Source organism: Clavispora lusitaniae (genome assembly GCF_014636115.1).
Source record: "Clavispora lusitaniae strain FDAARGOS_655 chromosome Unknown tig00002663_pilon, whole genome shotgun sequence".
In the NCBI taxonomy this organism is placed as follows: Eukaryota; Fungi; Ascomycota; class Pichiomycetes; order Serinales; family Metschnikowiaceae; genus Clavispora; species Clavispora lusitaniae.
The window spans coordinates 386,792-410,484 of NW_027093982.1; the positions used below are offsets into that span (position 1 = coordinate 386,792).

Below are 23,693 nucleotides of genomic sequence, written 5' to 3' on the forward strand. Positions count from 1 at the left end.
AACTCTCGACAGAGCTTGGTATCACCGCATTGATGTCAGATGTTGAACATTCCTTTTGACGTTGCGGCTTTCCTCATGCTTCTGATCCGCTCTTTGTAGTCCAATCTTGTTCTTCTTGCCTCACATGCATGGTGGTTCCTCTTTCTCTACATTTTTGTCTATATTTGGCAATCTGCTCTCACATTAACTCACTTTTGTCATGTATTACCCAGTCTATTAGCCCATGCTTGCTCACTGCTGCCCGTTTCTCCGTTTCGACGCCTCGATCATTTCTTGCTTTCTCTTTCTCTTCTGTTTCACAACCTTGGGAACGGTACTGATCTGCGCCCGCTCTGGCTCACTTCTCCGAAGATGGCGTCTGTCGGAAGCTGACAAACGACTCAAGTGGTCCATCCAAGAACCGTAGCCCGCTTCGCATCCAGATTGTTTCATGACATTGACCACAGGCCTCACAGCCAAAGTATCCTCTTTCGTGAAAAACGTCACTGCTTTTCCCGGTTTTCCACCACGACCCGTACGTCCAATACGATGCACATATGCTTGGGCAGTTTGGGGCACGTCATAATTAATGACTAGATTAACACCTTTAAAATCCACACCTCTTGCGAGCACGTCTGTGGTGATCAAAACCCAAATATCACCGTTTTTGAACCGGCGAATCACTTCATCCCTTTGTGCGGGCGTTCTTTCCGCATGGATGACATCCACATTCAACCGGTCATAGACCAACTCATGGAATAAGGCCTTAGCACGGGTAATCGACTGCAAGAAAATGATCACCGGTGGTTTAAACTCACCCTGTTGGATCATCTGGCGCACTGCAAGAAGCTTACCGTCCTCCGATCCAGTAAACACTAACTTTTGGTCAATCAGAGACGATGCAGCTTCCTTGTGGCCCACAATAACCCTCACAGGGTCACGCATGATGGAGTTGGCTAATTCTTCCACCTTGGCGGGGATTGTAGCAGAGAAGATGGATGTGCGCAACTTAGCGTTGGAGAGCGCAGCCAAAAGCGCATCTGTCTGCTCAACAAAGCCACGGTCAAACATACGGTCAGCCTCATCGATCACAAGCTGCTCCACCGTCGAAAGATCTAAGTGGCCGCCTTGGACCATGTCAAGAAGCCGGAGCGGCGTAGAAACAATAACGGAATATTTTTCTCCAGACACAATTTTATCGGACAAACGAGTGGCCAATTGGCGAGACAAGAGAGCCAGCGTAACACTCTTGAATCCCCGAGTGAGCTGTTGCAACTGGACATGGATCTGCAGCGCCAACTCGTTTGTGGGGGCAAGAACAAGCCCACGCACACCAGGGTTCTTGCTGAGATTTGCCTCTACTAGAAGCTGGACCATTGGAAGCAAAAACGCCACCGTTTTTCCCAGACCCGTAGGGGCACATGCAATTAAGTCGCGGCGATGCAAAGCTATAGGGATAGCCTCACATTGCACCACTGTAGGTTCGATAAAGTCCGCCTCAAGAAGGTTTCGCAAGAGATGTTTATTCATGGAAAACCGCAGCTGCAAGTCGTGAAACAGACCAATGGGAAGCGGAACATCGTGTCCAGAGACTTTCGAATGGCTCCGACGACGGAACGCAGCCGCTTCCGCAGGTGTAGAAATGGTGACACTGCCTTCGCTTTCGCCCTCGTTCTCCTCTTCGCTGTCACTGTCGTTATTGTTTTCGCTCTTAGCAGAGGCGTCCTTTTTACCATCGATCCCGCTCTTTTGTTCTTTCTCACTGTCTCTGTCTTTATCCTCTGCTCGCGCATCGCTTCTATGGCGAAAGAAGTTGGTTTCCCGATCCACCTCGGCCTTGATATCTTTCTTTTGCTCTTTCTGGCCACCAAAGTCAGAGGTGGCCTTCTTGCTTGTTTTAAGAGCCGCTCCCCGCGACAAGATTCGGAAAATGTCCATGATGTCTGGCGTCAGATGAGATGAAGCAAAAAAGTACTAGTGCAAAGAACTGCACGCGCGCACAAATTTTTTAAGTCTCCAACTTCCAACTCCACCATGAAAATGCCTCCGGCCCGGATTTTTTCCAGATCCATCTATCTTCACACGGGCCCGCGCATCGCCGGTATCCGCAGAAGTCCGGAAGAAGTTTTGAAGTCGTCTTCTGGCCACAGTTACGGCGCAACTAAAGAGAACTTGGCGCCCGTGAAAAACTTTTTGGACGCCAAGTATGCCATTCCCGACGAGATGGCGTTGCAGGTGCTCACACACAAGTCGTTTGCCAACGGAATCAAACCTTACAACGAAAAGTTGAGTGCTATGGGCGCAAAAGTGCTCAATTTGTTCTTGGCCAAGCATGTGGTCGAGGGACCTACGACCAACGAACTAGCGGTGGCAGGCAAGAACTTGGATGTTTTGGGCAGCCCCATGGCCAAGGAGCTTTCTGGCCGCATGGCGCTTGGCGTTTTTGCCCAGAGCTCCAAGTTGAACTCGGTGATGTTCTGGAAGTCGTACAACTCGCTGTTGAGCTTTGAAAAGAGCGGCGAGTTGAAGGTCAGCGCACAGGTCATGTATGCGTTGGTGGGTGCTGTGGCATTTGCCCACGGTAAGAAAAAGGCCGAGGAGTTTATCCGGGAGAAGTTGCTTCTGGGCAGCCGCTCGCTCGAAGCGATCACGGCAGAGCTTGTAGCTTAGCATGTACATAGAATCAGCGGGAGAATACAAGAATGAGGAAGAAAGCGTAGGCGGGAAGGCAGGGCATGAAGAGAAGGATTACTGAGAAAGAGAAGGATTACTGAGAAAGAGAAGGATTACTGAGAAAGAGAAGAGACAATGCAAAGGTAGGATTATAGATCATGAACACAACCATGTGACCAGCCTAGTGTTGACTGATGAGATCGAGGTTGGAGAAACGAGCTTGAAGCAACGGAAACTCGCGTGAACTTTGTAAGGTGGAGATGATGCCACGGCTCTAACTTGAGGAACAACTCATAGCTCGAAAATCAGTTTACCGAATCAATTTTGTAACTCATGCCAGAAGGCCATTTCTCTCACCACTTATAGCGACGCAAAAACACACCTAGTGCCGACGATGACAGTAGCTTGTCATAGTGGCTCAATTCACACTTTATGAGTACATTGTAACCTTTTGCAATTATTCAACAACTTACATCGAGTGTGGATGCTACTCATTCAGTCGAAACCAGTGATCACTAGATCTAAGGCTTTTATACTTAGCGTAGTCTTTCGATGTTCGGTTACATACATGTAACTGACTACAGGCGAAGCGATATACCGTTGTACTGAGACATCTTTCTACATGTTCATAGAACGCATTCTAATCAAATAGATCGCTGATCAGACAAACTTTACAACTAACGAACAAACAACCAACGAACGTACACCAGAACCAAAACAAACAAACAAACCTAAATAGAAGGCGATCTAAAGTGCATATTGAATTATCGCACCATCTTCCAACATGATAGATATCAGCCTTAGTGGACCAAACGAAACCTGAATTCCACAGTTTGAGCCGCCGCGATCGAGCCTAAAAATACTAGTGGAACCGTAAGAACCAGTCTCATTTCTCTCCCATTTCAAGTTTGAGAGAAAAGACACTCCGACTCAGAGTACGATAACAATGGACGGATCGGCATCTTCATGCGTCCCGCACCCCTCCTACATGGAGTCTCGGCCTCGGATCGCCCTATGCACCCCACAATCCACGTGAATTATCAGAGCTCCGTTTGTTTTCCTCTCTCAAATCTATTCTTCTTCAACCGAGACCCATGTCTAATAGTGAATTTGCCCACGCCCTTTCGGGCGCTGGAGGAGGCGCCTTGTCTATGATAGTATCATATCCCTTGGTGACATTGGCGACTTTGGCCCAAACCACGCAGAAGTTGAAGGAGAAAGAAGTGGAAGAGAAAGCCAGCGACGAAAGCGAGCTGGGCCAACAGACAGAACTGAAAACGGCCAATGAGAACGAAGATGAAATCGTGAAAGCGGTCAAGGCAAAGCTTGCCGAAAGCGGAAACGCCAGCACTTTGGAGGCGGCGAAGGAAATCTTGCGGACAAAAGGTGTTGCAGGCTTCTACTCGGGGCTTGAAAGCGCTGTGTATGGTGTCACGTTCAGCAATTTCATTTACTACTATTTTTACGAGTTCACCTCCAACGCTTTCCTCCGGGCCAGCGGAGGACGCAAGAAGAAGGGATTAACCACTCTTCAGTCGATGGCTACAGGCGCCGTGGCTGGGGCCATCACTGTATGCCTCACCAATCCGGTTTGGGTCGCCAACACGAGACTGTTGGTTAAGGCCAAGGACCAGGATAGCAAGAGCCAGCTGACGTTGCGCACCATTTTGGAAATTGCCGAAAAGGACGGGGTCAAGACGTTGTTCGCTGGCGTTTTGCCGGCGCTCGTATTGGTGATCAACCCGATCATCCAGTACACGATTTTCGAGCAGGTGAAAAACGTGGTGGTGGCCACACAAGGCATCAAGGCTTTTACAGCCACAAAGGCGTTCTTCATTGGTGCGTTGGGGAAGTTGGTGGCCACCACCATCACGTACCCATACATCACGTTGAAGTCACGGATGCACGTGAAAAAGAACGACGCTCAACAAAGCGGCCGCTCGCTTTCTATGGTGCAACAGCTCCGTAAGATTGTGGCCGAGGAAGGCGTTGACGGCTTGTACCGTGGTCTTGGTGTCAAGTTGTCGCAGTCCATTTTGATGGCGGCCTTTTTGTTTTACTTCAAAGAACAGTTGTTTGGTGGAAGCGTGAGATTGGTGCAACTTCTCCAAGGCGTCCGCTTGAGACGGAAGCTTCGTGTCTAAGCATGTGAGGGATGTGTACAATAGCACACTGTGGAGTTCATGCTTCGGTGGATTTGAATATAGATGTAATGTATTCTGGTCTTACAATGATGTAATGTATTCTGGTCTTACAATGACGTAGAAGTATTTGCTACTGATGGTCTATCATTTAGCACAACACTGTTTGTTTCTTGACCCAAGGCCGAACCATTTCTTGTCACGAATGTTTTGCTAGTCGATGTTTTAAGGAAGTCATTACCGTAGAAAATCGGTCCACCAGACCACCCGTCAGTACTGTGGACACTCAGATGTGCTTGGCAAATGTGCAAACTTTTCTCTTTGATGTTCGTACTTTTAGTTTTTGCATTTTTATTTTTAGATTTTTTTATTCTCGCCGGAATCTATTCTGAACATGGTCTAGGCTATGATAGACCGGGCACCCAGGCAAGATTTCTCTTTTGCTTTGCTTACTCGGGAATACCATCTGGTACATTTTTGCCCCAAATCAGGTTCTTTTACATGAACTGGGATCTTAAGATAATCCTGTCGATCTAAAACCATTGTGGGCGGGGCACTTCCATGTAGAACTTTGCGCCCCCAATGTCTTTGTTGCAGTAATGAACAGAAATTAATTTGTAAAAGATAATTCTCCAGCCAACTTCTGGCAAAGAGTCGATTTTCAGCCTGGAGCCCCAATCAATCGAAACTTGTCGGTTTTATTCCCTCTTGTTGAACCGCATGGATTAAGGGCCCTTACTCGTAATTTTTCGCGAGATGCGGCGGTGCGCCCTTTTAAATGCACCATCTTCGCTTATTTTCTGTTCCGCCGTTCTTTCTTGTTTTCTATAGAGTTTCGTACAAGAGCCGCTGTCTGCTTCTTTGACGAGACTTGTGCAAGCTAAAATCCGATCCACAGATATCATATTGTTCCAACAGTGGGCCACCCCAGCTCCAATAGTGAACATTACCAGACTGACTAGCAGCGTCCAGGCGACCTCCATTGGCAGGTTTACTACACCAAAGCAAGCAGAGAATCCAAATAAAAGCCACTAAGGTTAGCAACGCCTCGATAGAAGCTTGGACATATTCCAACAAAGAGGTGGCGTATTCTCCCCGCGATCCCAAGACAAACAACTCGAGCTATTCCCACCACTCACAAGTACAAACACACCGCTCACAAGTGCAATCACCATCTACATCCAGAAGCAGACCCAGAATAAGCAGGTCGTGCCACAAACTCCACCTCAAAGTCTGCTGATAAACACATAAGACAGTGAACTATGCCCAAGAGCCAATCAGAAAACGACACAGAGTCCAAAAGACTTGTGGCTCGACGGGCATGTCTTTCGTGCCGTGAGAAAAAAATCAAGTGCGACGGCGAAGCTCTTCGGCTTCAGGCTCATGACACTGGCAACCGCTCAGTGATATGCTCCAACTGCCGCATGGCCGGCACGAGATGCAAATTTGTCCAGAGTATGCGGGGCGGACGCCGCAAGAAAAGATCGTCTGTCGCTACTTCCGAGAAACAACGGCCGCTACGGCCTCTGGCGCCTAGCGAAGCCGAATGGCTGCCAAACGGCCAGTCCAAACCTGAAGACGCAGAACCACCCAAGCCGCAGCGAACGGTGCCAGCCGTGCTGCAAGAACAGACTCCGTTTACTACAGCCCCTTGTACCACGGCCACGCCCGCATCGCCCAGCTTCCTGCTGCGTCTGTCATTTGAGGATCCGGCTCGTACGCGTCTTCCGTCACCCACGCTTCTGCTGGTGTCTTTTGCAGATCCGTACAGACGGGCACCCCACAGCAACGACTACTTTGACCTCCACGCTCGCCGTGCCCGGGAACTGCAGTTGGCACCGCCCCACTTGCCATCTCAACCAGTTATCTATACGCCGCCCTATGCGGGTCACTACGGCCCGCCAATGTATTATTCCCCGCCAGGAGCGGCTCCTCTGCCAGGAGCACATTTGCAAGGCTCGCCTACACCGCAAATGGGGTATTACTATGGCCCGCATACAATGCCTCCTCCGCCAGCACCTGCACTGGTGATTTCTGCTCTGCAAATCCCGCAGCCGTTGTATCCACCGCAGAATGACCTTTACTCTCGCAGGTTACCTTACTCGCACAGCCTGGGGCTGTCACACTCATCGATGGGACTACGAGCACCTGACTACCGCTCGTTCGATCGCCTCTCATCGCGGCTGTGGCTGAATCTGGCCCCAGAAGCGAAACACACACCACAGTTACCAGACCCTATGGCAAAGCAGCTGCTGTCCGTACGTAAGCTAGTTTTGGAAAGGTCGTCACCAGATCCTGTGGCTTATTTCTCAGCAGCTGAGCTCGAAAACTTTGGTCTTCCGCCTTGGCCAGTATTGAACCGTGTTCTTGACGTGTACTACGAGTATGTGCAGCCCAACCAGCAGGTTTTGCCCGGAAAACAGTTCTTTTTGAAGCGCTTATCGCTCAAATTGGATAGCTCCATCATTCACGCCATAATTGCTAACGTATGTCTACGTGGAGACTGGCCCTTTGAGCAGAATGAGTCTTACTGGGTGGAAAAAATGTACCAGTATTGGGACAACTTGAATGACTTCGGTATGCTCTTGTGTTACACGCTTATTCGTGAAACCACGGTGATAAAAACAAGCCAGAAACACTCTGTGGATATTCGTGACAAAATCCATGAGTTGATTCAGAGTAACCACTACTTGGAAACCCTTCTGAGTAGCACAAACTTGAACGAGAGAAAAAGGTTTGAAATTGAGTCCACCATTCGCATGGTCTGGATCTACTGGGTTGGAATGGTCGTTTTCCGCTTACATCAAGGCAGACCTTATTCTAACATTCAAATGATGAGAAGTAACAACTTATTCACTGCGTCGAAAATTTATGGCTTTTCAAATTCGAGGCTTCCTTTCCCCATCTCCAATGAGTGTTACTTGAAGGGATGTACACAGACTCGATTAACATGGAGCGACCTTACGAAAGGTGTCTGCGAGGATTCAGTTTCTGTGATCAAAGCCGCGCTGATTTTAGAAAGATCAATGGATAGCATTGCGTCCAGCGATTCTAAGCGACCTCAGTTGATTGAGGATAAGGAGTTTGAAAACTTCTTGAAAACTAGGTGCCATTTTATCAAAGAAGATGTGGTCATCTTGAACTCAAGTTTCCATATTTCTACTTTTATGGTCCTCTATCTGAATATAATGCAGCGCTGCTTTATTCTTCGGGATGTTCTCGCTTTCGATGACTTGATGGGATCTGGAACTAGACAGAAGCCGTTTGGGGATGATGGAAATGACTTTATCCCAAGAGTTAAATCGATTGCTCTCAACACTTTGATCCGTCCGGAAGATATCTCCTCGCGCATCGAAGAGTTAGATGAATTCTCTTGGTTATGTCTTAGCGAGTTGGTTAGGAACGCCATATGCGTACTTGATCTCATCAATGTCTACGCCGGAATATTACCTAGTGCACCAGGAAAGCGATATTCAGTTCTTTTTGGAGTGACATCTACAGACAACACATGTGATTGGTTTGATAATCCTGATCTCATAACGAAGGGCGAAACAGCGTGGCTTAAGGCAAGTGATTTCAGCGTTAAAATTGCTTATCTCCTTGTCTGTGTATTACCGAGCTTGGTGGTTTTAAGTATGTTGGTGGAAATGAAAAGTAAAGAGGACAAATTGGAGGTGAGAATACGGCATAGCAATGTCTTAAAGGTGTTACCTTTCAAAGTGCCTCCTCGTGTGAGTGATCACTTTTCACAAGAAGAGCTCCTACGTGATTTTGAGAGAGTTGGCGAATTCCTCCGCTTCCGTTTTCTGGCTGACCGTCACAGAGGCCTAGATCCCAATACCATTCTGAACCTCGAGAAAGTCCGCGATCTATTGGGAGAAGTTATGCGCAACTTATAGTTGCACATGAACACGGAGATGTACCGGAGTCTGAATCCGTACCTGAAAACGTGATGTATTGACTCATTCACGTGGGGTACGGCCATGTGTAGTACATGCGACTTTATGAACGAACAGGATTCTTTCTAGACGCTCATTGATTTCCCACACAATACTATGATTAACGTTTTTAGGCCTCATTATGATAAGCCTGAACCTCCTCCCACAATCGAGAGCCTCACGCGAGATGTTCACTTGAAACCAATACACTCGCACAATGATTATTGGCGCCAACGGCCGCTTCTTGATGCTTTGCTGCATGGATGTGTCAGTGTGGAAGGAGACATTTGGCATTTTGACCACGACTACACTGTGACAGATACAACAACATCTACAACGGCGCAATTCCGCAAGTCAGAGGTGTATGTTGGTCATAACCGGATATTTTTGCACCCTGAGAATACGCTTGAGCATTTATACTTTGATCCCATCTACAAGTTTTTGGAAAGTGCCAACAAGAAATTCTCAGATCCGGTCTCCAAGGATGTTCCTTTCAGCGTCTTCTACAATGCGCCAGAGATACCGTTGTACTTCTGGCTAGACTTCAAAACCGAGGGCCGCGACCTTTATGTCCAGGTGCAGAAGCGGCTCGAGCGGTTTATTAAACACTCGTACTTGGGGTATTATGACAATGAAGCGGGCCAACATAAACCGGGACCATTGGTGATTACTTTAACGGGCAACGTTCCGTGGGAACTTCTCGAAGCAGAAAAAACCAAAAGATACGTTTACGGAGACTGCCCGCTTCACAAAATGCTCGACGCTAGTGACGAAGATATGGCCAAGTATGCACGCCAATGTGTATTTGCCAGCGCATCTTTGGAACAGCTTCTCGGAAAGGAGGAGCGGCTGCGTGCGGAAAGGCTGGGTTTGAACAAGAGCCAAGGCGAAACGTTAAAGAAGTATTTTGAACGTGCGCATAGTGTGGGCATAAAAACGAGAATCTGGGGTGGAGTTGATTGGCCTATTCATGTACGCGATAACCACTGGCAGGTACTTTGGGAGCTAGGATGCGACTTGATCAATGCAGATGATCTTGCAGCGGCAGCCAACGTGTTTTAGGAGATGGAAAGATCAACAATAACGAACGAATGACGAAATAGCGAACGACGAACAAACCAGAACCAAACCAAACGATTCAGGAATCAAACGATACAACAAACGAACCAAACGAATAACACACACAAAGAACAAACAATACGGGCTGATCAGCAAATAAAAGTTATATTATGATGATGTAAAGAATTACAGTAGTTGTGGGACATGCGTTGTTCACTATAAAAAAAGTAAAGATTGCCAAATAAATAAACCAAATGCGAGGATGGCACGGAGTCAGAAGATGCACATTGCACGCATAATCTCACCTCATGCCTCTAATAATTCTGCTTCAACCACTCGTAGGTGAAGAAAATGGCCGCGTTCGCTGGAATCGAGCGGCACAAGGTGATGCCGAGGCCGCGGTACAAGTTGGAGGCGCCGCCTGGGCGCGCCAATATTTGGGCCGCAGCCGCGCGCGTCGAAAGGCGCTCGCCCTCATGCGTCTGTATGTTCAGCTTGATGGTGTCGACCGGATACACCACAAGATGGAAGGCCACGCCGGCGGTGGCTCCGCTGATGAGCAAGTTGGTTTTCTCGGCTTGCGGGCGGAGCTGGCGCAACGCGCGGGCGGCCGCCTCGAAACTGGCAAACCACACGGCGGTGCCGACCATTTCTCGCGCGAGCGTCGACCCAAGCCCGTGCCAGAGGCCGCGCACGCCGTGGCGGCGCACCACCAGAAGCAACACGGAGCCGTAGGACGCGGGCTTGGCGCCGCGTGCAGCCGAGGTTACCAGCGCCAGATTTGGCTGCAAATGTGGCTGCAAATGCGCCAGGCTCGGGGTTGGGGCCACGTGGGCATTCTGTGCGTTCTGTGTGTTTTGCGGCTGCACGTTGGCCACCTGGAGGCGGCACTTGACCAACTCCACGGGCGTCAACACAAAGGCCGCGGCGAAACCTGCAAACAGGCCTGCGGCGGCCGCCGAAAGCACCGAGTCGCGCTCGAGCAGCGTGTGCGCGGCGAGCATCTTCTGCGCCCACAGGAAGCCGCAAAAAAGCACCGCGCTTTCCGCGCAGGCGCCCACAAGCGGCGCACGCACACCTTTGTAAAACCCGCCCGAAATGCCTTCGTGGCGGTAGATGTTGACGATGGTGGCAAGCGTGGCGTGGCTCGAGACGCTGGCCTGGAGCCGCACCTTGACCGTGTCGAACGGGAACTCCACTAGTTTGCCTAGACAACCTGCGGCGGCGCCGTATGCCACTTCTCTGGCGGGGTCCATAGAAAACGGTGCGAAATCCTGGGGGGCCGCGCGGTATTTATATAGCTGGCTCGAGATGCGGGCATTAATTCAAGGCAAGTTTGCTTGAGTTGTTTTCGCTGAGCGCTTTTTGTTTGGTTTTGTTCGGTTTTGTTTCTTTTTTTTTATGATCTTTTTTGTTCAAGGGAGTTAGCAACGAGACGGCAAGATTGATTATGGTTTGGCCATGCTGTGGTTGACAGATATGGACTATGACTCTTTGGTGCGGTTTTTTTCAACCATCTCTGTGCGGGTTTTTGTGCAGATACTACTTTGGTTTGAGAATGATTCGCTTTGCTTTGCGGCGGAATATATAGTGACCACAGTTAGATATATGAGATCCTGCTTGCCTTGTATAATGAGTACCGAAGGCATTGGAATACTGCTGCTCGAGTTTGACGAAGATACTACGCAAATGACTACTTAGACAGACTACGGAAGACAGACTACGGAAGACAGACTAGACAGACTAGACAGACTAGGCAGACTAGACAGAGACAGACACATACTAGACAGACTAGGAGACTCTAGACAGACTCTAATACGGACTCTAGGCAGACCATACAGACTCTAGACAGACCATACGGTCTAGACAGACCATACAGACCCGTCATAGACCTCGGGACAAAAGTCCAGCCATCTTAAATTCCAGAGTATCAAGAGACTCAAGTATTAGACAGAAAAAGAGACAACAATCAGTAAACCTCAACCCGATCGTCATGCTGATTGCGCCATTGCCTACACCATGTTCGTAGCAATATTATTATACTATGTATGATCGGAACCCGCTTATTTCAATGGAATGAATCTGGAAGAAGCGTTACCGGCTCTACCGTGTCTGACAGGAGTGTAAGTGATGGAGAACTCACCCAAGTAGTGGCCAACCATCTCTGGCTTGATCTCAACGGTGTTGAAAACCTTACCGTTGTAGACACCAACCAAAGAACCAATCATTTCTGGAACAACAATCATGTTTCTCAAGTGGGTCTTGACAACAGCAGGCTTCTCGTTAGCTGGAGCAGCCAACTTAGCAGCTCTCAACTTGGCAATCAAACCCATTGGCTTGGAGCCCAAACCTCTGGAGAATCTTCTTCTGACTCTAGCACCACAGAGCTTGGTGAATTCTTCAGTCTCCAACTCCAACAATTTTTGGAGGTCAACACCCTTGAAGGAGAAAGTCTTGAAAGTTCTCTTTCTCTTGTCAGCAGTCTCAGCCATGGTTGTATATGGTTTGTACTTGTAAAGAATATTCAATCGAGTTTTTTTTTGTGGTGAAAATTTTGCCAGAGGAGAGACTGCGCGGAGGGAACGGTGCAAGCACTGCAGATAGTGCATTTACTGCGCACGTGATGAGACTGCGCATTTAACAAGCAATAGAAGCTAAATGGCTTAGGAGGCACGGGTGCGCGCCTCTCACCTACACGTCTCCAGTAGAAGATGGCCACAGGTCACGTGCTCAATGTGACGGCTGTTTTTCAACACCCAATCTTCAATGCACACGCTCAGCAATGGAAGTAGAGTTTTCGGTCTATTAGGCTGTCCTCATTGATAGAGCCAGAAGGTGGAGCCGGTCCACGGTAGCAGCTAGCCCGGTGGCAGTGGGATCGGGCGTATGTCTCGAACCCTAAGTCACGTGATCTAGTAGTGACTGGTACCGGCCACTACTTCCCCCCACAAGCTCTACGATGTACTCTGGAGCAGCTGGAAACGTATTCTCTCCTTAATGAAACGAAATCAACCATCCGATTTAGCAGTCATTCTGTCTGTGACCATTTCTGTGTGTGGAGAGAACATTTTGCAACTACACCCGTACACCATCATCAACTGTCCTCGTGCAAAAAAATTTTCGGCTGCGCGTAGACACCTTTTTCTTCTTTTTATCTCCAAAGGATAGTCTGCACTTTTCCGCTTAAACTGATTATTCTGAAATGAAGTACTTGGCTGCTTACTTGTTGTTGGTTCAAGGTGGTAACACCTCCCCATCTGCTTCTGACATCTCCGCTTTGTTGGAGACCGTTGGTGTTGAAGTTGAAGAGTCTAGAATCTCCACCTTGTTGGGTGAATTGAAGGACAAGACCATCGAAGAGTTGATTGCTGAAGGTAACACCAAGTTGGCTTCCGTTCCAACTGGCGGTGCTGCTGCTGCTTCTTCCGGTTCTGCTGCTGCTGCTTCTGGTTCTACCGAGGCTGCTGCTGAGGAGAAGGAGGAAGAGGCCAAGGAAGAGTCTGACGACGACATGGGTTTCGGTTTGTTCGACTAAACGTGTTTCTGCATTCTGTCAAAAGTTAGCTCATCCAGGTTCTGCCTGTAGTATAATACACTTCCTAATCAATGATTGTAGTGCTCGAAAGAGTATTGAGTAAGCTGAATATGGAGGACACTGTTTCAACGAAATGTGGAATTCAAGAGGGAAGACACATTCACGCAGAGTCGACTGGCATATCTAGAGTACCGGGAAGTCATTATCTGCGTTTGACTGTTTGAGTACTTGACGATGGGTTTCCCTTCGTTCATCTTTCGTTCATTATTCATCTATGTATAGTTTCTCACTCCATCAATAACCGAAGACACTTAACAGCTTTGTGGTGTTGGGTACAGCTTATAAGCCATCTCGTAATTCAACTCACAGACAGCATTTTATGGCTGATTAATAGGATGTGCTTCTAGTGATCCTCCGATATCGGAGCTCAAGTAATGAAACTTGAATCCGTAAGTTGTTTCTCTCTTCGCAGATTCGTGGGCCATATAAAGCACTTCATATCTTTCAAAGGATACGCCCAATATATCTGGATAAATAGTTTCTCAATGAGGTCGAATAGCAGTCTACTCTTTTAGCCCATCACAAACTCCAATTTCTCGACTAGTATGTTAAACCGAGAGATCTGGGCCAGTAACTCGCCCTTTTCCTCTGAAATGGTTTCCGTTTCCTCCACGTCGCTGTCAAGATATTCTTCCGCTTTGGCTGGGCCCAAAAAGTTCATTTTTCGCTCGAGTTTCTCAAGATAGTCTGCCTTTTGCAACTTGTACATGAGCTCGCCGTTGATCTGGAGCAATTCAGCTCGGAGACGAGTGTATTTTTCCTTCAAGTCTTGGGTCATCGTATCATTACTGATCTCGTTCAACACCTCTTGGTGTGTCTCTGTGAATTCAACATTTTCACCAGCATCGTTTTGCCTTGAAGCTTCGTTTGTACTTTCCTCACTTGCAGCTGGAATTTCTGAGCCTGGAGTTTCACCCACCATCTCTTCATTATCTCGTACTAAACCAGATTCTGTTCGGAGGTTTTCAGTCTCCGGGGTCCTGGAATCATTTGCGGCTGCAGAATCATAGATTGCAAACAAGTATGCTGGTTCAGGTAGTTCGTGAGCCAACTCGTTGGCCAAACGAACTCTATCCTTGACACTTCCCACTTTCTGGAAATCTGGAAGGATAATGGGCTGAACCAAGCTCTGGATCCGAGACAAACGCTCATTGACTTCAAGAAGCTTCTCGTTTTCACTTTTCACGATCTGCTGCACGATTTGGTGCACCACCTGCTTGTTAAAGGCGCTTCGATAATGTCTCTTGAGGCGAAGGTTGCACTTGAACAATAGACTAGAGACTTTCTCCTCGCTGAGATTATGCCGCGCCGCAATCGAGCGCATTTCATCGTCCAATCGAAGCGGTGTATTTAGGATCTTGATCTGGTCATCTATGAACTTTTTGATTTCGATGTAAGTGGCAGACATGAAGATTAAAGTGTGTTTAGATATGTATGTGAGTAAGTGTGCAGGAGAGAAGTTGCACCCAAGATCACACTATGTATAGAAAAGAAAAAAAGCAACTCTTTAATAGATGCTTACTTAAACCAGCAAAAGAATCTTCTCAAGTTTACATAATTGTCACGCAAACTTGTAATTTGTGTTCACAATTTGTTCACAATTTGTGTTCATTTCGGTGTCGCAGTTTATGATTTTTGGTTACAATTGCGTAAACTGATCCCAAATTCATCCATGCAAAGACATTCCAATAAAAATGCTAAACAAATGTTTCCACAAAAATCTATAGCGTGAATCAATTCCAAGCAGAAAACAGCCTGTGAAAGAGCATTGAACCACGAACATTGAAAATTTGCACGATTTATCCCTCGTTAGATTCAAACGAAGTACAATCGCCCAAGATTGCAATGATTATGTCCAAGTTTGCCCGATCACCTCTATGCTCTAACGGAGGTCAAGTTCCCAGTTCTTTATAGCAAGAACTTTGAGTTGCAAAGCAATTTCAAATTGCCAAAATGCTTACATTGTAAAATACAACCTCAAACACACTAACTTGAATGACAAATATAGGACATCTTCTCCCCATGACATTCAACGCCTAAAATTTTGAAGCAAAAAAAGGAAAAAGCATCATCTGCTGCTTTGGTAGCATACGATCACCTTAGGCAGATAAGACCGCGCTTCCATATAATCACCATTCTATCCAATTTCAAACGAAAGTGCCAGAAATATATCATTCCTCCCCAATTACCTGCCCAAAATCTTCCCCCAAATTCTTCCTTTCCGTTGTCTACCTTGTTTATTTGTTCACCTCTTTTTTCTCTTATCTATAGAGGCCCATGTCCCACACCCTTACCTCTCAGATACCGGCTATCTATACGATACTACTACACTTCTAACCCATGGACGGATTTTCTACCAACGGGCTGCAGCCCGTTTACGATCCCATAAAAAACGGCCACGGGTACAGAGTCGGAACCCGCATCGCACGTGTCCAGGTTGCAATCGCCCTTTTTCTAGGTCTTGCTGCCTTCTCTGTCTTCTGTGTTCTTCGGAAAAAGTATCCCAGGATCTATTCCGCCAATACCACGCATGCCAACCTGAAATACGTACACAGCTTTCTGCGGCAAAAGCTTCCGCCCCTCCCGAACTCATTGTTGGGCTGGATTCCTGTCGTTTTCCGAATAAACGAAGCCCAGGTGTTGGAACTTGCTGGGCTAGACGCTGTGGTTGTGCTTGGGTTTTTCAAAATGTCCATTCGGGCGTTGGCCGTGTGTGTTCTCTTTGCGCTTACGGTGATTTCTCCCGTTCGTTACAAGTTCACGGGCCGGGTGGATTTCCCAGACGAGGCAGAAGTTGCACAATACGGTCTGCTGAGCAAGGACCATCGCAAGTTCGAGCCCTTTCTCTGGATGTACACGGTCTTCACGTATGTGTTCACGTTTGTTGTGCTCTATTTTCTTTTCCGCCAGCTGGCAAAGATTATTGATATGCGCCAGCGGTACTTGGGCCAACAGAACTCCATCACAGACAGAACCATAAAGCTTTCGGGTATCCCGCCATATCTTCGCGAAGAAGAAGCCTTGAAAAGGCACATCAACTCACTTGGCGTGGGCCAGGTGGATAGTGTGATTGTGGTGAAGGAATGGAATATGCTTAATCGCCTTTTCCGCATGCGGCGGCGGGTTCTTCGGGAATTGGAGAAGCTGTGGATGAAGTATTTTGCTCGTCTTGGCATGGATAACGTTGTCGATATGAGCACGTCCCGGCTCCGATCGTCGGTCGGTGATTCTTTCCACATGGGAGAGCGAGCTGGAAGAGAGCAAGAAGAAAGCGACGACGAAAGAGAAAGACAGGATAGGTCAGAAAACGTGTTCAGAGAGAGCGATGCTCAAAATTTCTTTGCAAGCCCTTTGGACGCTTATTCTGACGAGCCAAATTGGGGTGACCAGGTTAGTCCTCCACGATCGACTTCAGCCTCTATCATTGACGAGATATCCGAGCGCTTTGAGCCATACCGAGAGTCATCGAGCCTGCCTCCACTTATGGACGATGTGAGCTTACGGCCGCAAATACGAAAGGGCTGGTTTGGCTTCTGCGGACCGCAAGTTGATGCCATCAACTTCTACAATGAAAAACTCGAGACTATAGATGCAGAAATTCGAAAACAAAGGCTTCGAGAGTTTCCACCCAGCTCCACAGCATTTATTACCATGCATTCCGTTGCTCAAGCGCAGATGTTAGCGCAAGCTGTCCTTGATCCAAAGGTAAACCATCTAATCACCAGCTTGGCGCCTGCGCCACATGATATCATATGGAAAAACTTGTGTTTGACGAGGAAAGAAAGAAACCTGCGCATTTTCATGGTCATGGTGTTTATCGGACTTGTTTCGGTGTTGTTGGTTTTTCCTGTCATTTTCTTGACAAATTTCCTCAACATCAAAACCATATCCAAAGTATCCCCACGGCTCGGAGCGTTTTTGAAAGACCACAAATGGGCCGAAAACTTAATTACAGGCATCTTACCCCCATACGTGTTTACCATTTTTAATATTGTGATGCCATACTTTTACATATGGATCACTAAACGACAGGGTTACACGTCACATGGAGATGAGGAATTGTCATCAGTGTCAAAAAATTTTTTCTACATTTTCGTCAACTTGTTTTTGGTGTTTACGCTTTTCGGAACAGCTTCCCTCAGTGATACGACCCAATTGGCATATCAATTGGCCAAATCGCTCAAGGAACTCAGTTTGTTCTACGTCGACTTGATCATCCTTCAAGGCATAGGCATTTTTCCATACAAACTCTTGCTCCTTGGAAATCTCTTAAAGTATTCTATTGGCAATTGGTTCTGGTGCAAGACACCAAGAGATTATCTTGGTCTCTACAAGCCGCCTGTGTTCAACTTTGGTCTCCAGCTTCCACAGCCCATTCTCATTTTGATCATCACCATAACATACTCGGTCATCTCCACGAAAATCCTCACCGCCGGTCTTCTTTACTTTCTCATAGGTTATTTTGTGTTCAAGTACCAGCTTCTCTATGCGTGTGTACACCCTCCCCATAACACAGGTAAAGTTTGGCCATTGGTGGTGCGTAGAGTTACGCTTGGACTAGTGATTTTCCACATCACCATGTTTGGAACTTTGGCTTCAGAAAAGGCATACGCTTGTGCGCTGGCCGTGATACCGCTTCCTCTTCTAACCGTGTTCGTGCTCTGGTACTTCCATGAACACTACATTCCACTTTCCACTTTCATTGCCTTGCGTTCCATCGACAATAACGAACTTCCTTTCACCACAGACGACGAGGAAGGTTTGCTTCCAATGTCCACAGCAACTCGCCAGCAAACGCTAGACGAGCGCCGTGAAAACTATCAAACGTACGAGTATCCTAATTTGGTCAAAGATTTGGATGGACCCATGTTGGCCATTGACCACGACGAGGTTTTGCTCATGGGGCCTGATGGAACCACTGTCCGAAAGCAAGTTCCGATGTTTGAGTAAAGAGTTTGACACTAAGAAAGATTAGAGAAAAAACAAGAAAAACACTCGTTACAGATAATTAGGATAGATTGCGGAATTAATTAGCCAAGTACGGTAAACCATTTAATATTTAATCGCAATGTGAATGACAAGATCTGCACTAAATATGTCTAGTTCAAAGGCTCCTAGCGCGAGATTATCGATGAACCAACAGATATAAAATCGGATCAACCCATACCCAGCTTGGATTATCGGATCAACCAAAACTCAAGGATTTAGTGCAGCTTGGATTAGGCTCCACCCATTAAATACCTTCTCCACATACAAACCCCATTCACTTTTTAATAGAGTCTTTACTGGGGTCAGAGACGCTAAAGAAACCCAAAAACACATTGAAGTCTCCTTTGCCATGACCAGAAGAGTAAGGGCAGCTGCAACAGCAAAGAAAACGGCCAGATAAGGCCGGCCAGTGTTAATTCGCAAACCCTCCACCATGCAAAAAAACACCAAGATATTGACTGCGCCAGATGCGACCAGCGCATTGTCGTAGGGCCAGATCAACATAATGATGGGCAAGCAGCGCACGGCAGTCGACAAAAGAAATGTGACTAGCAAAACACACATGTAATATGGTTTTTGGTGAGCGTCAGTCAAGTTTTGGTTGCGTGTGTTTCCCCACAGGAATAACTTGGTGAAAATAATGTATAGCATGAAAAACATCATTCCTTGTTCGATCATTTGGTGGATTATGAAAAAAGCGTATTGCAATGCCACGGGCATGGATAAAACCCGAGACATGAGCATGCTCGAGTGCTCTTTCTTTTCTTCGTAGGCCCACGTTAGGTACACCTCGAAAAGGACCAGAAGAACGACATAGCGCACGATCTTTCTGTATTGAGGAGGATCCTGGCTGAAAATGGCAGTCTCGACCTTATTGTACGCCAAGTGTCTGTATGCTTGTTTTTCAAGAAGAAGCACGTCCAAAAAAATGATCACGTTATCAAACTCGATATACTTGTCGGCCAACTGTCCACATTTCGGGCATATTGTTAGCTTAATATATTTGCTTTTGAACTCGGAGTAGAGACAATCGATTCCGGGATTATTGCACTCGACGCAAATCATGCCACTAGAGGAAGAAGAGTGGCATCGAGATGTAAGTCTTATATTCAATGCAGGAAATATATATACTAGGCGTGTTTGGCATTACATTTAAATGTTATTGCCCACACATTACAGCAGTGCCGCCCTTTTAGCAGCATTGTGGAGGAGGTGGCACATCGGGTACTTTCCCCAAGATGAACTGTGTTGCTAGGAATGCTTTTGAAACTTCTGGGTCATACTGTTCAAGCTCCTTCAAGTCTGCGGCTGCACTGTTTAAACCAGGGCCCGCACTTTGCGTGCCCTGATTACCAAACCCACTTGCCCCAAAGCCAGTCGTGTTATTGTTAGCACCAAACGTGTTTCCATTACTTTGCGAACCAAAAGAGGTGCCTCCAAACGGAGACGCTGTTGTGTTTTGACCAAACGTAGATGTACTCTGACCGAATGCAGATGCACCGTTTCCGTTTTGGCCAAACGTAGAGGTACCACTCTGGCCGGACGTATTCTGACCGAATGCAGATGTATTGTTCTGACCGGACGAAATGTTCTGACCAAATGCAGATGATGTGGTTTGAGCGGAGTTGTTTTGACCAAACACGGAAGACTGGCCAAATGAATTTCCGCTGGAGCCAAATGGATTCTGCGACGCACTTTGGTTGGCGGCCCCAAAGCCGCTCGAACCAAAGGCTGATCCACTTTGCCCTGTGCTTGAATTTTGACCAAATGTGCCCAGAGCGGCATTTTGGGGATTGCTTTGGCCAAAACTACTCTGACCGAAACCACTTTGACCAAAGCCACTCGAGCCAAAACCACTGGAACCGAAACCACTGGATCCAAACCCAGTGCTTGCCTTGGGTGCAGAACCAAATCCTGAAGAGCCAAACCCAGTAGAACCAAATGCTGATGCTGCTCCAGTTCCTGTATTAAGAGTCAGTGGTGTTGAAGACAGGTTGTTCCCCAGACCAAAGCCCGCAGATCCGAAGCCCAGTTGTCCTCCAAAAGCACCACCAGTCGCCTTGGAACCAAAGCCAGTGGACCCAAACGCCGAGTTAGAATTTGCGTTAGTGTTTCCTCCGAATCCAGTCGAACCAAATGCAGAGGTAGAATTCGATCCGCTTGCCGAACCGAATGCAGAGTTGTTGGATGCGCCAAATGCAGAGTTGTTGGAGCCCCCAAATGCAGAATTAGTGGAGTTGCCAAATGCAGAATTAGAGGAATTCCCAAATGCAGAATTAGTGGAATTGCCGAATGCAGAATTAGTAGAGTTGCCAAATGGAGAGCTGTTACCTGCACCAAATGAGGAGCTTCCATTGGTGCCAAACGCAGATTTTGAAGGTGCTCCAAATGCGGAAGTACCAGAATTTCCAAAGGGAGATGCGTTGTTAGCTCCAAATGCGCTAGATCCGAACCCACTCGACCCGAAGCCATTGGCAGAGTTGGAAAAACCGGTATTCTGATTCGCTAATTGTTGCATGCTGGCTTCCACCGTGAGTGGAATGAATGGGTTTGCATTTGCTTGCAGATACATCAGGGCTTCGTTAGCATGGCTCTTCAAGTAGTCAAAACAGTAGGCCATGTCCCTTTTTCGGAGGTCAATCATGCGATTATACTCCTCTAGTTTGTTGGAACTTGCAGCTTCCAAATACTGTAACCTTAGCTCCTCTGGCGACATATCTCTTCCCGAGATGAGATTAGCACCATCCTTTCCACCCTTGCTAAAGACCGTGAGAGCTGGATCAAGCCGGATTTGGTAGTACTCCTCAGTATCTAATCCACCTCCACTCGGGCCAGAATTGAAAGCATTTCTGTTCGAAGCGCCGTTGTTATTGTCCACATGAAGAAATTTGCATCTGGATCCGAACTTACAGTTGCCCTTCTGATAAAATTTGCACACCGTGCCCGACAGCATAGTTAAATGTGGCCCGAAAGTTAGCTCGTGAAGTAACTCAGCGAGTCAACAAAATACGATGGTCACATGGGAGGTACAGGTGTAATAGTTTAGCCTCATAGAGCACCACTATCCAACTGGCGATTTGTCTCTGTGAAGGTATCAAGTATAACGCGGCTTTTTTGGTTACTTTCAAGAAAAGCTTCTTTGTACAACGGGAGGAGTTGTTGGATAACCAAGTTTTTAGTTGTTTCTCCTCGTGCAATTCTTTGTAGGAAACCTTCGAGGGCGCGTCGTAAAAATGGTTTGGAAAGGGAGATGCGGTCAATTAGAATGGCATCAAAGGCTTGGATCAAAGAAATTCCTAGTGATGTAGGAATGAAAATTTCATTTTTCCCTTGTTTTCGTCTGCTAATATAATTACGAGTGATGATTTTATCAATATGCTCCGCAATAGTAGCATCTGTGCCAATGCCATTCGCGTCCATAAGTGCAATAAGTTCTGTCTCAGTCATGTAATTTGGCGCTGTAGTCTTTCCCTCTTTCAACTTACAGCTATGTGCTTTCAACGTCTCTCCATTGCGAAACTCAGGAAGCTGAACCGATGACTTCCAATCGGTATACGGGTACACATCTAGAAAATTGCGTTCAGTCACTTGCACTCCACTAGCCGAAAATTTTTCGGAGGTCCACTGAACTTCCACTTTAGTCTGGAAACCTCTCGCGTCATCGGAACAGCACGCAAGAAATCGTCTGACCACAAACTCATAGACTTTTTTTTGATCGCCGCGTAACAGGTCAATGTTTGCGTATTTGACAGGGTAGATAGGTGGATGCGCCTTATCGTCATGTTTACCCCCACGAGGATGGCGATAGCGGTTTTCCGAAGTAAGCATATTTGCGTACAGACCCCACCGTGCATCTTGAGCCTGCTTGGTAATGTATGATTTGAGGTCCATATTTTCAGGGAAACTGTCTGTCTCTGTTCTTGGATAGGAAATGAATCCAGCCGTATAAAGCAGCTCAGCGGCGTCTAGAGCCTGTTTCGCAGACATACGGAAATATCTAGAGCAACACTTTTGAAGTTCAACAGTAGTAAGCGGAAATGGTCGGTAGTGAGACGTCGGCTTTGTTCCAACCAGGCTCACAATGGGTGGCGAGTTTGAACGCATTATTTGGGCGTAAAGTAAATACACGAACGCCTTATCGAAAAGGTGACCACGAGACCAACTGAAGCTGACTTTCTGATTCTTTTGATCCACAACTAGATCAATGAACCAAAAAGGCTCAGGCCTGAACTTGCGCACGCGCAAGTATCGGTCAACGACAAAACTAAGTGTGGGGAACTGGCATGTACCGTACGAAACGACGTCTTTATCGCCTACCAAGCTTTTGCTTTTATACAAGTTGGTAAGAAAACGCGTAAAAGAAGTACCCACACGTAAATCGAACTCTTTACGGCAATCAACAGCTTCGACGAGCTTCATGTCAAGCTGAAGTGGATTGCAAGCGGCGTGAACAACATGCGATGGCTCCAAATGCGAGAACTGGGCTCGCCATGTGTTCGCCAAAGTGATATTGGGATTGCGTTGTTGAGCCACATGCATGATCTCCCAGCCGATATACTCACCTTCACGGTCACAATCTGTCCAGATCATCAAGCGATCTGCGGAACGCGCTTCTTTGATGATGTTATCGTGGATTCTCTGACTGCGCTTGTCTTTGTCCTGAGAGACTTTTGTGATAAATGGGGCGTCAAACAAGCGTCCCGGCGGGCACTTGCCCCAAGCATACTCGGGCCCAAAGTCTGTACCAAGAATATGGCCCGAGACTGCGGTCATGGTGACATTGCAGCGGCCAAGTGCTGGGAAAGTGTACACAAAATCGTAGTTCTTGACAAACTTGTATGTTGAATCACGCGTGCGCAGGCTGCCGCCAGAGAGAATGTTGGCCACTTCTTTGGCAATGGAGTTCTTCTCCGCCACGCAAAGCACTTTCATGCTGTGGATGGGATGAGATGCGTGTTGTAAGCCTAAGGACGCGCGCGCAGATGTCTCTGCTGGGGAAGCCAAGGGCGTAGAGTCAACGCGCGCTGAAGCAGGTAAACAATGCGACCAAATCTATAAACAACAGTGCGCAGAATCAGTGCGCAGAATTAGTGCGGCGCCTTTCTAAGTGCGCACAGTCGGTGCCAAGGACACGAAGAAAAAAAATGCGAAAACGGTGCAAGCCGCCTCTATTTATGTTCTTCAAAAAGATTGTGGCTGCAAAAACAAATCAAACATGCGCGTATTTAAAACCCTAGAATTCCCGTTTTTGAAGAAGTACCGCATAATTGACCCAATTTTCACTCTTCAACTTTTTCAATTCTTTCACCTCTGCATTTG

The 23,693-nt window shown here is 47.2% G+C and overlaps 13 protein-coding genes across 13 annotated transcripts; 6 read left to right on the forward strand and 7 right to left on the reverse strand. All coding sequences in view use genetic code 12, as the record gives it.

Moving 5' to 3' along the window:
- Positions 1–231: 231 nt before the first annotated feature.
- Positions 232–1,917, reverse strand: CHR1 (RNA-dependent ATPase; the record flags this gene model as incomplete). The annotated part of the gene is made up of 1 exon (XM_002617533.2): positions 232–1,917. The coding sequence occupies one exon, from the start codon at positions 1,915–1,917 to the stop codon at positions 232–234; it is 1,686 nt and encodes a 561-aa protein (XP_002617579.2).
- Positions 1,918–2,013: 96 nt separating this feature from the next.
- On the forward strand, positions 2,014–2,649 carry FOB63_004816 (mitochondrial 54S ribosomal protein mL57; the record flags this gene model as incomplete). The annotated part of the gene is made up of 1 exon (XM_002617532.2): positions 2,014–2,649. The coding sequence occupies one exon, from the start codon at positions 2,014–2,016 to the stop codon at positions 2,647–2,649; it is 636 nt and encodes a 211-aa protein (XP_002617578.2).
- Positions 2,650–3,746: 1,097 nt separating this feature from the next.
- On the forward strand, positions 3,747–4,796 carry FOB63_004817 (uncharacterized protein; the record flags this gene model as incomplete). The annotated part of the gene is made up of 1 exon (XM_002617531.2): positions 3,747–4,796. One exon carries the CDS (start codon positions 3,747–3,749, stop codon positions 4,794–4,796), a length of 1,050 nt encoding a protein of 349 aa, XP_002617577.2.
- A 1,259-nt stretch (positions 4,797–6,055) lies between these two features.
- ZCF31 (Zcf31p) lies at positions 6,056–8,692 on the forward strand (the record flags this gene model as incomplete). The annotated part of the gene is made up of 1 exon (XM_002617530.2): positions 6,056–8,692. One exon carries the CDS (start codon positions 6,056–6,058, stop codon positions 8,690–8,692), a length of 2,637 nt encoding a protein of 878 aa, XP_002617576.2.
- A 156-nt stretch (positions 8,693–8,848) lies between these two features.
- Positions 8,849–9,793, forward strand: FOB63_004819 (uncharacterized protein; the record flags this gene model as incomplete). Its single annotated transcript, XM_002617529.2, has 1 exon — positions 8,849–9,793. One exon carries the CDS (start codon positions 8,849–8,851, stop codon positions 9,791–9,793), a length of 945 nt encoding a protein of 314 aa, XP_002617575.2.
- A 311-nt stretch (positions 9,794–10,104) lies between these two features.
- On the reverse strand, positions 10,105–11,046 carry ARG11 (Arg11p; the record flags this gene model as incomplete). Its single annotated transcript, XM_002617527.2, has 1 exon — positions 10,105–11,046. The coding sequence occupies one exon, from the start codon at positions 11,044–11,046 to the stop codon at positions 10,105–10,107; it is 942 nt and encodes a 313-aa protein (XP_002617573.2).
- Positions 11,047–11,853: 807 nt separating this feature from the next.
- On the reverse strand, positions 11,854–12,399 carry RPS15 (40S ribosomal uS19 domain-containing protein; the record flags this gene model as incomplete). Its single annotated transcript, XM_002617525.1, has 1 exon — positions 11,854–12,399. The coding sequence occupies one exon, from the start codon at positions 12,397–12,399 to the stop codon at positions 11,854–11,856; it is 546 nt and encodes a 181-aa protein (XP_002617571.1).
- Positions 12,400–12,992: 593 nt separating this feature from the next.
- On the forward strand, positions 12,993–13,325 carry RPP2B (ribosomal protein P2; the record flags this gene model as incomplete). The annotated part of the gene is made up of 1 exon (XM_002617524.1): positions 12,993–13,325. One exon carries the CDS (start codon positions 12,993–12,995, stop codon positions 13,323–13,325), a length of 333 nt encoding a protein of 110 aa, XP_002617570.1.
- Positions 13,326–13,896: 571 nt separating this feature from the next.
- On the reverse strand, positions 13,897–14,793 carry FOB63_004823 (uncharacterized protein; the record flags this gene model as incomplete). The annotated part of the gene is made up of 1 exon (XM_002617523.2): positions 13,897–14,793. The coding sequence occupies one exon, from the start codon at positions 14,791–14,793 to the stop codon at positions 13,897–13,899; it is 897 nt and encodes a 298-aa protein (XP_002617569.2).
- A 932-nt stretch (positions 14,794–15,725) lies between these two features.
- FOB63_004824 (uncharacterized protein) lies at positions 15,726–18,335 on the forward strand (the record flags this gene model as incomplete). Its single annotated transcript, XM_002617522.2, has 1 exon — positions 15,726–18,335. The coding sequence occupies one exon, from the start codon at positions 15,726–15,728 to the stop codon at positions 18,333–18,335; it is 2,610 nt and encodes an 869-aa protein (XP_002617568.2).
- A 246-nt stretch (positions 18,336–18,581) lies between these two features.
- Positions 18,582–19,439, reverse strand: ARV1 (sterol homeostasis protein; the record flags this gene model as incomplete). Its single annotated transcript, XM_002617521.2, has 1 exon — positions 18,582–19,439. The coding sequence occupies one exon, from the start codon at positions 19,437–19,439 to the stop codon at positions 18,582–18,584; it is 858 nt and encodes a 285-aa protein (XP_002617567.2).
- A 127-nt stretch (positions 19,440–19,566) lies between these two features.
- Positions 19,567–21,327, reverse strand: FOB63_004826 (FG-nucleoporin; the record flags this gene model as incomplete). The annotated part of the gene is made up of 1 exon (XM_002617520.2): positions 19,567–21,327. The coding sequence occupies one exon, from the start codon at positions 21,325–21,327 to the stop codon at positions 19,567–19,569; it is 1,761 nt and encodes a 586-aa protein (XP_002617566.2).
- A 95-nt stretch (positions 21,328–21,422) lies between these two features.
- Positions 21,423–23,306, reverse strand: FOB63_004827 (DNA topoisomerase 3; the record flags this gene model as incomplete). Its single annotated transcript, XM_002617519.2, has 1 exon — positions 21,423–23,306. One exon carries the CDS (start codon positions 23,304–23,306, stop codon positions 21,423–21,425), a length of 1,884 nt encoding a protein of 627 aa, XP_002617565.2.
- Between the last annotated feature and the right edge of the window lie 387 nt (positions 23,307–23,693).